This window comes from Anser cygnoides, chromosome 16 (assembly GCF_040182565.1).
Source record: "Anser cygnoides isolate HZ-2024a breed goose chromosome 16, Taihu_goose_T2T_genome, whole genome shotgun sequence".
Classification (NCBI taxonomy): domain Eukaryota; kingdom Metazoa; phylum Chordata; class Aves; order Anseriformes; family Anatidae; genus Anser; species Anser cygnoides.
In genome coordinates this window covers 13562932-13578599 of record NC_089888.1, presented here as the reverse complement: position 1 = coordinate 13578599, position 15668 = coordinate 13562932, and the positions used below count along the sequence as shown (strand labels likewise).

Genomic DNA, 15668 nt, shown 5'->3' with positions numbered 1-15668 from the left:
TGTAAAGAGAAAAAATACAAAATAATACAAAAAAAAAGAAAAAAGAAAAAGAACAGAAAGAACAAAGTGAAGAGAAATCAGTTGTTGAGGGACATGGGACGTGGTATTGCCTGCTGTTTTGCCGTACCTGCATTGCCCGGGCTCAGAGTTGACTGAGGTCTTTACCTAACTAACCTTTGCCTAGGTCTTCACCTAATTAACCTAACACATGAAATCTAATACCAGGACTAAACTGCAGAAGCAGCGCCGCAACACCGTGCTCATGGTCTCCAGGCCTATTCTGCTGGGCTATAAATCGAGCCTTTATCATCCACAGCTTTGTCTATACAGGGGCAAGCATTTGCGTGTGTTTTCAGACAACTCTTAAAATGCCCAGTTCTTTCCAGCAGCTCCACACATATTTGAAGCCACCTTCTTATCCCAACCTCCTCTCTGTGTACCAACATATATACCTGTTTCTTAAGTCCCACTGAGATCAATAAATGTGCTTAGCTGCAGAAGGAGGCAATGAATAACTTGGAGCAATGTCCCATATCTGTATCCTAAGAGCAGTCCCACATTTGTGGGAGTGAAGACAGTTGCCAAGGACTTGGTCCATTGTGCTCCTTTGCGAGCCTTTACTCTCAAGCCACTTCTTACCTGTTTCATCAGCGTGCTGCACCACTGTAGAAGCCTTGTCTCCGTTTGTCTCCGGAGTAACCTTTTCCTCGTGAGAAACCTGTGCACAAAACCTTTGCTTTACTGGGGGATTTAGTGCAACACGTAAGAATTTTCAAAGACGGTGGTAGAAATATGGAAACATTGCAGAGAAGCATGAATGGGAAACCCCATTCATTACCACATTCAAACAACACTGTATAGGACACCATTCTAAAACCATTGTTACGCACTGCCAAATGAGGACGGCTATCGGCAGAACATCATTATCTTGCTGTACCAAGTAGTGTTGGAGTACAACGCACAGCAGATAAAGATCGACATCTTGGTATACTTGCCACCAAATGATATAATTATTAATTGGTAAAGTTACCTCTTCTGTCTGAAAGGCTTCCACGGGGCTTTCTTTGGAAGCCATCCCACTGCAGTCAGCTTCCCTGCTGCTGGTTGATACCAGGGGCTGAGTGGTAATTGAGGTCTCCTGAAGACAAATACAAAGAATTGCATAATTAACAGTAATCCGGATTTTTGTTTCTGCCTGTGAAGGGCTGTCACAAATCCATTCTACTTTAAGTGGTGTAACCCCAAACGGTTCTTTTATGGCAGTGTACCCTGATGATTTAGCGGGTTACAAGCACCACAAGGGGCCCTATGTACCAAGAAGTTTGAACTTGCAAAGTTAGGTGGGGCTCAAGGAGGGCAAGTCAGAGCGTGACGTACATGTGCAAGCTGTGTCTGCCTAACAGCTGAGAGAGCCACACAACATGAGGAGGTATAGAGTTAACACCCTAGCACGTTGAAAACAGGGTGCAAATTTTTCCACGGCTTCTCTGTTTAATGAGGATGCGTGTACTAGGTCTGGAATAAAGCAAATAATGGTATTTTTCCCTCAAGCTCTTTAGCATGGAAGACCTCATTTGTTAGTATTAAAAATGGCATTGTTACCTGTGCAGATTTCTGCTGCTGCTGGGAACGAGCAAAGGTGATCCTTGAAGAGGTGGTCTGCCCGTTCTCAAACTGTCTCCTGACTGCGGCCAGGCCACCAGGCGCAGTGCAGGACTTGATTTCCTCTGAAATCTAGAGTGATTAAATAAGGCCAGGTGTTTTCCATTTGTACTAAGAACGTACTGTCCATTTCAACAAGAAAGGGCAAGGTGTTCTAGAGTGTAAATGAAGCAGTTCATATGTTCTCAACACGGTTCAGTTGGGCCAGGCTTCCTACAGTTCTTCCTTTTGGGGAGAGACAGCTAACTGCAGCATTGTTTGCAGTGTCAGGAGGAGGGAATTTGAACCTTCTCTGCCCAAGGAACCGCAGGAATCTGCTCCGAATACGCAAAAGCGATTAGGGAATAAAGAAGCCAGTGGGCAGGAATTGTGTGGTTTGAAAACACCTGGGCTCTTCCTGTACCTTATCTTAAACAGGCCCTATTTTGTAATGCAGCAATTTCAAATTCTTCGGTTTGAGCAGCAAGAGCTCTAAACTCACTGTGCTTCTGAATATGATTTTATTATTTGTCAATAAAGAATATTTGTTGTGATAAAGAAACTGCCGTTTTTTGTTATCATGAGCAAATAGGATAACCGCACTGCTGATCTCTCTCACGCCTATGGCCCTCATGATTGAAGTTCAGGCAAAGGTGGACTAAAAAGAAGAGTAATTCCATGAATTAAAGGGGATTGTCCAAAAGACCAAAGGCATATAGCGTGAAAAATCTCGTTTGGTAGAGACAGAGACTGAAGGATGACTATGTTCGCTATGTAAGTTCCCTAATTTCGGATTTAAATTTTGATCCACCCCGTGATCCATCTGATAGCTTGCTTGTAGAAATAAAGACAGTTAGGATCTGACCCTGTGCAAAGGAAACGTAGAATTAAGAAGATAATGAGACATTGGTATCTTACATTAGCAAAGCAGTTGCTGGTCTCTGCCTTGGATGCTGCAGCCTGATAAAGAGCCAGTTTATCCTTTAAGGAGACATTCTCCTGGAAGACCAGCGGTGTGTTGCCAGTCTTGGGAGGGCTCTCTTCTGGTAGTCCTCCTAGAGGTTTGCGACCACCCACTGAAACTACAAACAGACGTCATGGTTGGGGAGAGGGAGATGGGTGCATGTGTTTCAAATCTTCAGAGAAAAGCAGTAGGCAAAATGAACAGTATTGCCAACTTTTTAGCAACTGTGTCGTACTTTTACTTCAGAACACATCAAGTACAGAGCATTTGATTTGTGGAAACCCGAAAGCCACAATCAAAAGTTAATGTGTTGTTACGGAAGCAACACATCACCAAATCCAAACTATCTTCACCAATTGAGAATAGGAAGTTACTGCTTTTTCATAATTGATGAATGCTGCCCGGATTTTTGATATCGTATTTTTAGATTTGCGTTGTCTTCATCAAAAGTTATCTTCTCTAAACATAGGACACCATTCTGTTGTGTTTTGTTCAAAAAGTATTTAATGGGCTTTGGGCACTCCTCCATAACACAAAGATAAAATGAAGAAAGCTGGAAAGCTTGTTTTGCATTGATAAGAACACCACGTTCTTTTCCTGGGCGGCCTGGGGGCTGCCCTGATGACATGAGTGTGGTTGCCCCTCGTCATGACAGAGGTCGAGTGCGCTGAACTGAAGCCAGAAATCAGATCAAAGTGGTAAGACTAACCTTCAGCATTGCTGTTTCGTCCGTTTTCTGAGAACATCTCGAAGATTGCCCTCCTCCTTTTAACACTGGACTCCATCATGTCTGAATTGCTCCCAGGCTGACTAGTCCGAGCTGGTGACAGTGAGCTCATCTCACTTTCTGCTCCCTGTTAGAAGACGTCAAGGGGATGTGAGTTAGAAGCTACTGGTAGGAGACTGATAGGGTTCTCAGGGGCAGAAACGATATGAAGAAGCAGCGGATTGGAAGGGGGGGCTGTTCTGGCACTAGTGTTCTCCACAATGCTCTATGGTAAATTTCTGTGGCACTGCAGGTTGTGAATGGTGGATTCATGCGCTGCTTAGCTGATTGCTCATCGCACCGTCATGCTTAGCAGTATCTTGCACTTTCCATTTGCCGTGGTCTCCTTGCAAAACAAGGTTATTTGGCATAGTTGCACATGCTTTCCTCACGTTGACAGAAGTGCTAGAATCACAAGTCCACAGTGACAGTGGGGAAATCATTCTCAACTGCAGAACCTTCTTGCGCTCACCTTCCTGCCACCCAGGCTCTCAAAGCGGCTCTGAAGCTCCTTCATAGCAATGGGGAAGGTTTCAATCTCGCGAGGGCCGCCCAGGTGCTCCTCCTTGATCATGTCCACGCTCCCACTGTCTGCCAGGACTTTTTCCACAATGCTGACATGGCAGCTTTTCTCTCGTGCCAGGGACCGTGGGGCTGGTGGGTGCTGGAGCACCAAGTTGGGTCTTGGAGCACTGGCGGACTCCCATTTCTCCAGAAGGAGCCTGACAGAGCCCCTCTGTAGGGTCAAGTCAGGCGACTCCATCGTGCCCTGCCAATGCAACAGGTACATCATGACATAGCTTGTATTTCAGACTGAGCTTCAGCCTGCACTGTTGGACTGATTAGACTTTTGTTTCTTTGCTTGCTTTGTTTTGAGACAAATACTTAAGGATTTGAGTGGTCTGCAGTATTTCACAGGGGACAAAGAAGCATAGGAGAAGCGCTAGGTTTCTGCAATCCAAGGGCACTCATGAAAGAAATTCCACTGTGACATCTGCGCTCCTCAGTAATGAATTTGAATTTAGGCCTCAGCCTTACTTCAAGCCACTTTCCCCACCTGCTCACGGTCACTTAAGTCACTACAGAATGCTGATGGCAATTCATTCTTAAGTAAAATACTTGACGGCGACTGCACATCTGAAACCGTCAGTAAATTGTAGTGTTTCCTGGGCTTCGTCGAGCCTTCTTAGCCTTTATGAAAATGCAGGAAGAAAATTGGCAGAATAAGAAAAACCAAAGAGATTTGGAGCTGGGCTTCAATGGCCTTTAGCATTTCATACCATCTTTGCTGACTGTAATTCCTAACTTTTGCTGGCCACTTGTAAAGTTATCTTCTTTAAATGAAGGGGAGAGCAGACAAAGTACGTACACTATGAGAGAAGGACCAACATGTTGCCCACGGGGGCTGTAACTCATTCAAGCCGATGCGTTTTCCAAACTACTGCAGTCCAGCCCCCAGGACCCAGAGGAAGGGACAGAACAAAGAGCAGCCAAGCCCTTAGTTTATGGCCATGCTGGGAAGAGAGGCAGGGGGATGCGAGAGAGAGGAACGGAAGCTGCTTCTCCCTCCATCTGGTGACTAATATTCACTGGCCATGTTACTAGAGGATCTCGTCTCCACTAAAGACTCCCTGAAAGTGCACGTGAGAGCTAGCTGCACGCTTCGAACACCATCACTTGAAGAGCTTGCAGTTTATTCTGCAGGTAAGCAGAGCCTCAATTATCTGCAGCATTTCACTTGTTTTTTCTTTTGCCCCCTTTTTTCACCTATTTATCACATGAACAGTATCAGGCTTTGCACTAGACCACCTATGTCCAAAAAAATGCATGAACTTGTGCATTTTTAAGGAGCTAATCTTACCGCTAGGGTCTTCTCAGTTGAGTTTTCATCCTGTGACATTGCTGCACTCATCTCGTGCCTGTTAAAAGGAAGGCAAATTTAAACACTCTCTTATTCACTGGTCTCATTTGACTAACGAACGTGAAGCTTGATCAACAGTTCACAGTATGCATTGGAGAAAAGCCTTGTCCTACCTTGTTTGTCACAACTGCACTTCCAAGAAGTGATGACCGCAGGAAGAGGCGCTGCCTTTTAACCTGCCTGTCTGCATTATGGGCACACAATCAGTCCACGGTTGCCAGGGTACTGTCTCCATCTACGGGCATACGGAAACCAAGACAACCAAGCTGGCACCCCGGCTTTCCTTACCCCAAAAGACCGGCCAGAGACTCCCCCGGGCAGAATCACGCCCAGAAAGAACTTGGTGTCCTTAGAGACAAGTTCTTGGGCGGACCATTGCGGTAGATACTAAGAGCCCTCAGAGACAGCATCAGTTTTTCACTTTCATTCTCCACTACTTAGCTAACTTCAAATTCTCTCTTAGAGCTAACCAGCAGAAGTGTTTGACCAGCTCTGGCACGCCGTGCTTGGTTTTCTTTCATTTATGCATGTTGGCGGTTTTGTGTGTGTTTGGTTGGTTTTGATAAGAGAAATATCAAAATGTCAGGTAATTTACCCTTAGGGATGTTCTCTCTTCCTGTAGTATGACGGAGACTTCTGACTTTCAGGCTACAGCTCTTTGGCCAACAAAACTATCGAAGGACTCTCTAATAGGCCAACCCATTCTTTCTGAATGGGGAATTAAGGGAGAAATCCGACATGGACATTTTTGGACCTAGAGAGAGAGAATCAGCAAGTGAACTCAGAAGTTTGTAGTTGTAATGCCATAACTGGAATTCATAAAGCAACTCGGTGCTCAGGGTCGGGCTGAAAGGTGACGCAGAAGAAGCTGCTGCCCGTCTGTGTTGGGGTACCCTCTGTTGTGCGTTTGCGTTCAGCTGACAGTTACTAAATGTCCTTGGAAATACACTGCAGGGGGAGAGAACAGAAAGAGCTTCCCACGGTGTTTCAACCAAAGCCCTGTTGCTTGAGTTTAAATAATTATTTCTGAGTTAGGCGCTGGAGTTCTGTAGATGTGCTAAGTTAGACAGATTACATTCATAATTGTCCCTGACTCAGCTGTTGGCTTTCAGAATGTATTTCTGAGCAAGCGAAACAGAGCCACGAGGAGGAGGTTTCATCGCCTTATGAGGAAGAACTAACTTCTTTACGGTTCAGATGACAGAGCACTGCAACAGGCTGCTCAGACAGGTTGTGGAGTCTCCTGCTTTGGAGATACTCAAAACCCGTCTGGACATGATCCCATGTAACATGATCGAGGTGACCCTGCTTGAACAGGGGGGTTGGACCAGAGGACTCTGGAGGTGCCTTCCAACCTGTGGCACATTCTGTGATTCTGTGACAGACTGGAGTGAAAGGAAGTGGGTACAGAGCTACATGTATTGCTTTCCTTGTTGTTTTTTTTTTTTCTTTTTTTCTTTTTCATGCTGAGCAGTTACACGGAAACAACAAAGTGCCTGAGTCAAGTCAGAGCTGATCTTCAGGAGGCAGTGCCAATATACTGCACCTGGGCACCATCTCCCAAAGGCTTCCCAACTCTGCAGAATTTTATTACAGTAAGGGCCCCATCTACTGCCACAAATCTGCAGTGAAACAAACCACGTATTTAAATGTCATCTTTTGTTTCATTAAAACGCATTCATTGAGTAACTCCCAACCGTTCCATCCCACTTTCCATCTCTCATCCTCATATCCACACAGAAGAAAACGCTGCTGAGTGAGAGCCAGCTTCACTAAGCACGCCCATGATGCACAAGTCAGAAAAAGCTTCCCCGCTTTCTATATCACTTCAGAGGATCCACCATCACGGTGACCCACATTAAAAAGATCTGCTGCCTTCACGACTTCAACCCATGCTGGAGACCTGCATTTAAAAAGGTCAGAGCCTGCTTCCAGATATCCCAAAACTTTGGTCTTAACAAATGCTCCCGAGTAATCCACATTTGTAATCTAGACTCTTAGGGCTGTGACACAAAATGAAGCAATGGAGGCGGAAGAACTGGTACCCGAGTACACAAAATAGTTCATTCAAAAGGAGAACTATTTATACTAAAATGAGGTGGTTAATTATGGGGCATGAGTTTTTCTTAAGGTTTAACTTAAACATTTGAAGGTACTCGTGGGGGAGGTACTTTTGAAGCTATCCGTAGCTGTAAGGGGATTTGGTTTTTGCTCCCATTATCACAATAAAAATTGTCATACAAGTGGATGGTCCTACAGCATGATTGCTAGAAGCTCTAAGAGGTGCCAGCTGAGCAACTTGCAAGGTGTGAGAGCCCTGCGGGAAGCAGGGAGGGATTCCTGCTACACCGCTGCCCCCACAGCTGCCCCCATGCTGCCCTCCTGAAAAGAAAGCAGGGGCTTTGTTTTTCAAGACAGAGTAAGGGGAACACAAGAAAACAAGGAGAAACTGTAATAAGACAAACATCAAAGATTGTTTCTCTTTAATTACCCTCTCTCAGGATCTTTGCTCATCAGCTGGAACTCCCTATTGCTTTTTGAATGTAAACAAAACTGGGAGTTTATAATACTGTCCCACCTCACTTCTTTGGTCTGACTAATTACTGAAACTGGCCATAAATTGTTCATTTTGTGACACCGTGAATAGCATCATTTATTCTGGACAGCACACATCTGTTTTCGCCCGCACACACGCGCACACGCTTACACAAACACGCCTCAGCTCGCCGCAGGGACGGCCGGGGCCGGACAGCGTACAATTTCAGCCCCATACTGAGTTTTGGCTGGTGCTGAGGTCCCTGAGGCTGAGGAGAAATAAAGCTCTCAGAGGGGAAATGGCATGTAAACATGGCTGTTATGTTCTCCTGCGTGGAAAATGTTCCCTTCAGATGAAGCTGGTGAATGAATCACACGAGAAAGGGTCTGCTGGCATATAGGTTGGAAGCAAGCTAGCTTGCAAGCAGGTAGAGGGAAATTTTGCGAATTGCATCCCTACTTTCTCCTCTCTGGGCAAACAGAGTCAGTGTCCCACTGCCCTAAGCAAGCAGCAAAGCGCAGCCAGGCGGGGAAGCACGTGCTGCTGACCCACATGATCGCATCTCAGACCTTTAATCATGTTAACATGAAAGAAATCTCACTTCACACATATGACCTGGACATAAGGCTAAATTAAGGAAAGATCTAACCAGCCAATCTAATTTCTTTTCTTCCTCTCACAACTGGGTAACACGCAAGAAGTACTTGCCTCGTGGTCACCATGCTTGCTTTAGGTGTAACATTCAATAAGTAGGCTATTTATCTCATATGTATAGCTCCCAACTGGTTGCTCATTTATATTAAATAAAATAGCATAGGTGTTATTTATTTTTAATCAAACTGCTATTTTTCATCAACGCTTTGATGACATAGAGGGAAGAGGGGGAGTAATTCCGCTCTTGCCTGCATAGCATGCACATTTCTGATGAATGCCAGGACGAACAGCACTTGTCTGAAGTGACAGCCTTCTCTCCCTGGCTTGGTCATTGTATTAGGAACCTAAACCCCTTTTCCAGCCAGTTGTGCCCACCCTAAACAAATTCAGAACGTCTTCCTCACCTCCAGCCACCCACCCTTGCCCTGCCTTGCTCCTGCAGAAGGTGGCCGTGCAGACAAGACGGGCTCTCCCTGGGCAAGGGCAAAAATTCACCCCGCTCATCTGGGAAGACATTCAGATGTGCAGTTTACACACGGTCATCCATCAACGCTGAACGGAGAATTTCTCAACAGCTCTGATAGCACAAATGTTCTGGGGGTTTATAAGGTTTTGTCTTCTGTTTTTAAGGCAATTTTTTTCTTCATTCCTGGTGGGAAAGCTTATGCCTTTAATTCTATAACTATAAACTAAATAATATATCAGTTTTTTTCTGTCAGGCATGGCAATGGTACTGAACGTATGCAAAGTTTCCACTAAAGGTTTTTGTAACTTAATTTTCCTCTGGAGATTAGAAGCAGCCAGATATTCTGTTTCTTGCTAGAACTTGGCTGGTAGCCACCCTGCGCTCCTTTTCCCTGTCATCCCCCCTGGCCCCCCAGCCCAGGCACTGTTAATCAGATGGCTGTATCTTCCCTATATTTCTCCTGTCAAGCTATTAAAGGGATACGGAAGAGAGAAAGAAGAGAATCGGCTGAGATATAAACCAGCCCAGCTCCCAGAGTGCCTCTCCCCCTTTTCAAGGTTGAGCTCTCTGTATTGCTGCACACCCTCCTGTCAGGGCTAAGCAGAAGCGTGCTTTCCCTTGCAGAGAGCAAACGGCTGACATAAATTTCCCCAAAGAAGAGGGACAGACAGAAATTCATCTGTGGGGAGACATCACCGACCTGTAAAAACAAAAAAACTGCAGCATGGAGAGGGGGAAAATCCCTGCCCATGGGGGAAACACATGGCTCGGCCGGGGGCTCTGAGCAGGCCGATGGAGGGGGGGCTATCATGGCTCCACAGGCTTTGGCAGCCTCGTTCGTAGGGAGTTCCTGGCACGTGCTCAGTGGTGAGTGGAGGTAGTTGGTTGGAAACAAAGCCATCTGTTTGTGAGGTGCACAAAGAACCCCCAGATCACGGTCAGACTTGGGGCTGAAGACACCGATCTTATGTCTCCCCTTCCTCCGCTGGAGCACAACAGGAACTCCCAGTCCAGCACACCCAACGTCTATGGAGAGTTTCTCCTCTCATGGAAGTATTCCTACGGGACCCTTTCTTTACAAGGAGAAAAAATGAACTCCCACCTCTGGATATCTCAGGACTTTGAAAATATTTGGATTCCAACATTTTTGGCTGGGCCTACCTCCCATTCTTGCACAAATACATAAATAAGAAAAAAAAAGAAAAAAAGCAGCCAACATGACTGCAACATCAGAAACAAGTAATGTTGCATGATTTGGGCTTAAACTTTGTAACAAACCAGGTAGCAAATTAATCAAGAACTCTTAAAAGCCCTTCATTTTCTAGTAATTTGAGAGTTTCTGACCATACCAGAGACCAGGCCCCGCACTCCAGCAATACTCAGCACAAAGACCTACTTCAGTTCAGACAGATCTCCTTTGCTGTCTGGTGCTCCAGTTTTAAAAAGTACTTAGAGAGGTTTTTAAAAGACACTCAGGAAGCCGTGAGCTCCCAAGCACCTCAGTTGGTTTGGAAAAGGGAATTCAGCTATTAAAAAGACTTACTTAGGTAATCCCTGAGTTCCTTTAAAAACAAAATGTTCACATACTAGGTAAACATCTGTGGATATGCACGATGGGTCACAGCATGGATTTATTTTTTTTTTCCAAATCTATATTAAACAGAGAGAGCAAAAACAAATTTATTTACCAATACTCAAGTTCCTTATTCAGGCAAAACATTTGCTCACTTCAAAAAGAGCCTCAGATTAAGGCCGGAGTTGATGACTTTTGAACATACCTCAATGAATGAAGTGTTTGCTCCAGCCATCCCCTCTCCTGGTAAGTTTGAGCTGGCTTCTTCATTTTAGACATGAATAAAACATCAGTCCTTTCTCTCTGGGATTTTTATTTGCTTTTGTACCTACAAGGGGAAAACAAAGGATATTTTTCTAAATAATATTGCTAGACAACGATTAACGTATACAGCTTGTATTTTTAGATGAGATACAAGTTTGACTGCAAAAAGTAAGCGTGAAAGTAGAGAATGCAGGAGTGTGTGCGAGCCTGAAACAGCAAGCACACCTTCAGGCAGGGTGTGCGAGTAGGGGTAAAGCTGAGCTCTCATCCCACCCCTCTGTTCTATGGAGACACGGCTCTCCCACGTTCAAACCCGCCTCCTTGAGAGCCCTCCCCAGCCAAGCAGCCACCCTGCCCTTGCTGCAACCTTTTCTCTTTCACTCGCCTTTCCTTCCTTTATCTATGTTCTATAACCATTATCTCCATCAGCATAACTCCTTAAGATACACCTAGACATCATTTCGCCAATGAATGCATTTCACACAACATTAGTCATATTGTGCTGTGGATAATTTTTATGATATTGCTCTGCCTCTCCTTGGTACATTGTTACAGTTTAATTTGTACATATTCTGCTGCTGATGTAGTGTCACTCAGCTGTAACCAGAGAGAGCATGATGGTTCTGCATTATTGCAACACGTTTGCCTTTTATAAAAAGAGAGAGAAAGTAAGAGACACTAAGACTTTTTCTTAAGTCTGTTTGCTTTCTAGGATTAGTTAGCTGTAGACAGTCCCGCCTGCAGGGTAAGGGAAGAGCCAGATCCCAACTTTGCCCCATGGAAATAATTTAGATGGAGGGTTACATCTCCGGCCCATGCCATCCGTAAGTACATGCTGCAAGTTTGTATTTTTAAGCAACTTTCCATTACGTTCAGAGTAAGGGTTTCGTAACTACAACAGTCCTTCAGACCCTTTCTATACTTGACTCCCCCAGACCAACTGATGCCAGCTACCTGCTACCCTTCTGAACTGTGCTACCCATCCTGGGGTTAGAGCCTAATAGTACGGATCAGTTTTACACGTAGATGTGCTGAGCAATGCTGCAAACGCTTGTCAGCTGTTTTAGGTACTCAGTGACCAACACTAGTATCTACACAAAGAACAGACCGCACTGTTTTCAGTAATTCTGCTATGTGATTGAGCTTCCCATATGGAAATGTTTTGCAAAAATAAGGGATTACTCGGAAAGACACTGGGCTAACCCTGCTGAGTATCTGCTTTTCTTCTGAGTTCTACAGCCTGGAATATTACCTCTGGTATTTTGGACAGTGACCATAAGGTCATAAGACCGAGAGACTGTTTGAGACTCCCTCAGTTCTTTGTTTACCTCTGGAAGACAAAACAATTGATAATTTCATCTAATAAACAAGAGTTTTGTTTAATGCTTTAAAAATAGTAACTTATTTTTAAAGGATCGAAGGTTGTTACACTTATTTGAACTCTGCCCAACGGAATGTGCTCCCTTGAGTAATGGCATCTCACTCCTACAGTCAGTCATAGAGGTAAACCCATTTTTTCCCCTATTGATCTTAATCAGAATTATAAAAATATTCCTTGCCCTACAGGGCACCTCCAAGGTGACTACATTAAGCAGACATGACTGGCTCGTTATACTGTAACATAAGTAGAATTATTTGGCTCTGAAGACAAAATAACCTGAATTACTAAAGAAGAGCTAATCTTTTGGGCTGAGATCCCTAAAAGCACTTTTGGTACCTGGAAGGACTGGGATGTTCCCCTCCCCAGGCTGTTATGAAACAGTCATGTTCTTGCAGGGGGTTCCTATACTGAAACACCAACTCAGCATCTTAATCCTCCACCATTTCCTTTAAGGAATTTGTATCAGAGCAATATTCACCTCAGACAGATTTGCCTAGATTTATTTGTATATTTTCTCACACGTAGACTTTGCAAAATACTCTACATGCTTATGCTATTTTTATAATTAAAGGACATATTTAATGAACTGTAATATCAGCTGAGACCAGAAACGTTTTGGCATGAAAGAGCAGGTAAGCTAGAGCTAAAAGGCTGTCATACGAACTAACAGAATCTCATATGCTTAAAAATCATAGACACAGCAATTCTGCAGACTACATGGGTTTCAGGGCTCAACTTGGAATATTACTAAATATAATGAGTAATTTCAGATTAGAAGTTTGATGCTATAAAGGAAATGACTTGATTTTATCTCATTCTTACATTGTACCAAGAGAAAACCATATTGCAAGGTTAAAGAATCTCAACATCCATCTATGAGGAGATGATTGAAAGAAATACAATTTATGAAGATGTAAATAATCAATCCAGTTCAGACTAGCAAGTAGATTCACGGTCATAATATACTTCTTCCTATCCTTTTAGGACCTGTAATGTTAGTATTTTCACACAACTAGAGTGCATATCCTTCACATACTGATCTGCACTGGTGGCTTCTCTGTACCCTTGTACAAACTGGGAGACCAAGCCAGTGATCCTCCTGCTGCCTACACAGTCCTAGACAGATGCTCTGTTTTATATCAGGTGGAACACGTGAAAGGAGGCAGATATTAGAACAGAAGAGGTTTCTCCCCAATCCCCAGGACATTCTTCCATGCAAGAACCAACCCAGGCTGTGCTGAAATGAAGGTGTTAAATTGTCCATAAGCAGTTGGTCCGTGTAGAAAGTTCTTATCATGCTTTGCTCCTGTGAATCAATCCTTTCAATTAAGGTAGCTGGGGGACATAATGATGTTTTTATTTGCAATTACAGCTTTAAATTAGGATCAATAGAGACAGCTACAACCCTACCATACCAACAGTCCTGAGAGGTTGGTAGGTTTTCATCAGAAAACACAGTTTGTAAGTAAGTCCATCCGTTTTCAATCAAAAATATAATAAAATATCATAGGAAAAAGACTTAGACCCTGACACGAGAAAAAAAAAATCAAAAAAATCTTCCTATTTGTTTCTTGTTTTCTTTTTAGACATCAAGCCAGCAAGGCCCTTCTTCGTTATGGTTGTGTCCCCTATAGGCTTTCTATGGTCTCACCTGGTATAAACTGGATGGGCATCAGGCCCGGTCAAAGCTGACTTTCTATCAGAAGCAGAAAGGAAAATATAGATTTTTTATTTACCATCCTGTATTTCTGATTTCACGTAGAGTGTAAAGTTTTGCTCAATATGAAGCTACAGACTAGGGATTTTTGTTTGTTTTTAATCTGCTCTTCTAAGAAAGGAAGCTTGTATGAAAATATACAATACTTTCAATTTGCACACATTGTGATTATAAAATTAAACAAAATAGTCATTACTAAATGGAAAGTTTAATATATTTTTCTAGGGAATTGGGACTGTTTATCCTATTTTTAAGCAAACCCTCAAAAAAAAAATTCATGACCTCTTGTCAAATTACATATTTTCTGAGGATGAAATTGCAATGAAAGATCTTATTTCAAGAGTTTCACATTTCATAGCATATTTCATAGTTGTTGTACATGTTGGGGTAATATCAGCTATGATTTATAGAGGAACAGTGCTGTAAGAAGCCTCCCTTCTAATTATAACTGGTTATGAGGTACATCACTCATATCAGACTGAAATTTACTTCAATCTCAAACATATTTTTTTTGCCTGTTTATTATCATAAACTGGCCACAGAAATGCTGATAAAGAGATTACTGAAAATGTTATTAAGTTAATCCCTTCCCAGCTGGAGTTCCTTTTTTTAATACAGACTTATTTTGAGTCTCTGTTTACATGTTGCAATGTGTCAGACAGTAAACACTATTTCTCTTATGCAAAGTTGTGCAATGAAAGCCTTTCCTATTTCATATGCTACGTTATGCAGAAAGGCTAACTTTAAGAGAATGTGCAGAATAACCTATAAATCCAATGATTCCCTCTGCTCTCACAGGCAGCGCGTGCAAGGGCTTCACCAATATACTAGATGTTTCATTTGAATGCAAAACATGATAAAATTTGTCCTGAAAAGCACTTACACTTTTAAAACACACCATAATTCTAAGAAGAAAAATATCTGCCATATATTTTGGCTGATTTCAAATTCATATATATTTTAAATGATCTATATACCTCAAGCTGTGCATTTTATACAACAGAATGATAACCATTACCATTCCACTCCATCTAATCCACCAATGGCCTTGATTTATTGGCTAGTCGAGTCTAGTGCATTGCCTCTTCTGAAATTCATGCTGTAATTTTAAGTTCTGTTGTTGCTGCTACTGCTACCTGCATGCAGCACTTGCCATGAAGATACCATGGTCTTACTCACCCTTTAAACATAATTGATACTATTGAAGATAATGATTTAGGATATCATCCATCTACAGTACAGCTTACCATTACGTGACTTGTTCTCGCACGTATCTGATTTGTATCATAGACGAGTTGGCTTGATTGCTGTTTCACCATAGAATAATAGTTTCCTGGTTTCCACTGACATACTGAGTCTCCCTTGATCGCTCAGGTGATCAGTCAACACACAAGTTAATTATGGGTGAAGGGGTGTCTGAAGCCCAAAGATCAAAAGATACGTGCAAGGTCTTCTCCGAGTCATTATTCACCTTTTTAAGCACCAGGCAGTCAGTTCAGATTCCTGTCTCCAGTGCTGTCCCCAAGTGAAGTGATATAACAGTAGGAAGCCTGAATCAGAGCAGCAAAATGCAAAATGAAACTTCTGGTTTCTCCAAAAATAGGAAAAATAAAATAAAACAAAGAAAGAATCCACGTGAACATGTTTGCCCACATGGAGGAAAGCAGGTGCGCTCTCACTTTTGCTTTTTCTTTAAAATAAATAAGCCAGTAAAAAAGAATTCAAGGGTAGCTACTAGGCTACTACTTGGAAGTGGCTTTTTTTTTTTTTTTTTTTTTTTGCCAG

General features: G+C 43.0%; 1 protein-coding gene across 10 annotated transcripts in view; it reads right to left on the bottom strand.

The window, feature by feature from the left end:
• Nucleotides 1–15668, bottom strand: part of LOC106043465 (xin actin-binding repeat-containing protein 2-like) — a 92430-nt gene that overhangs the window by 981 nt on the left and 75781 nt on the right. For 3 of the 10 annotated variants that reach the window (XM_066978099.1, XM_066978101.1, XM_066978100.1), the window contains 8 exons: nt 10727–10849; nt 5233–5290; nt 3844–4140; nt 3315–3459; nt 2560–2723; nt 1603–1734; nt 1031–1138; nt 640–718 (listed from right to left, as the gene is read on the bottom strand). In XM_066978099.1, coding sequence (XP_066834200.1) covers nt 640–718; nt 1031–1138; nt 1603–1734; nt 2560–2723; nt 3315–3459; nt 3844–4140; nt 5233–5290; nt 10727–10800 — 1057 coding nt within the window. In that variant the 5' untranslated portion in view covers nt 10801–10849. Of the gene's footprint in view, nt 1–639; nt 719–1030; nt 1139–1602; nt 1735–2559; nt 2724–3314; nt 3460–3843; nt 4141–5232; nt 5291–5405; nt 10599–10726; nt 10850–15130; nt 15629–15668 lie in introns of those variants that run through there. The other 7 variants (XM_066978103.1, XM_066978104.1, XM_066978105.1 and 4 more) reach the window with 7 other exon arrangements.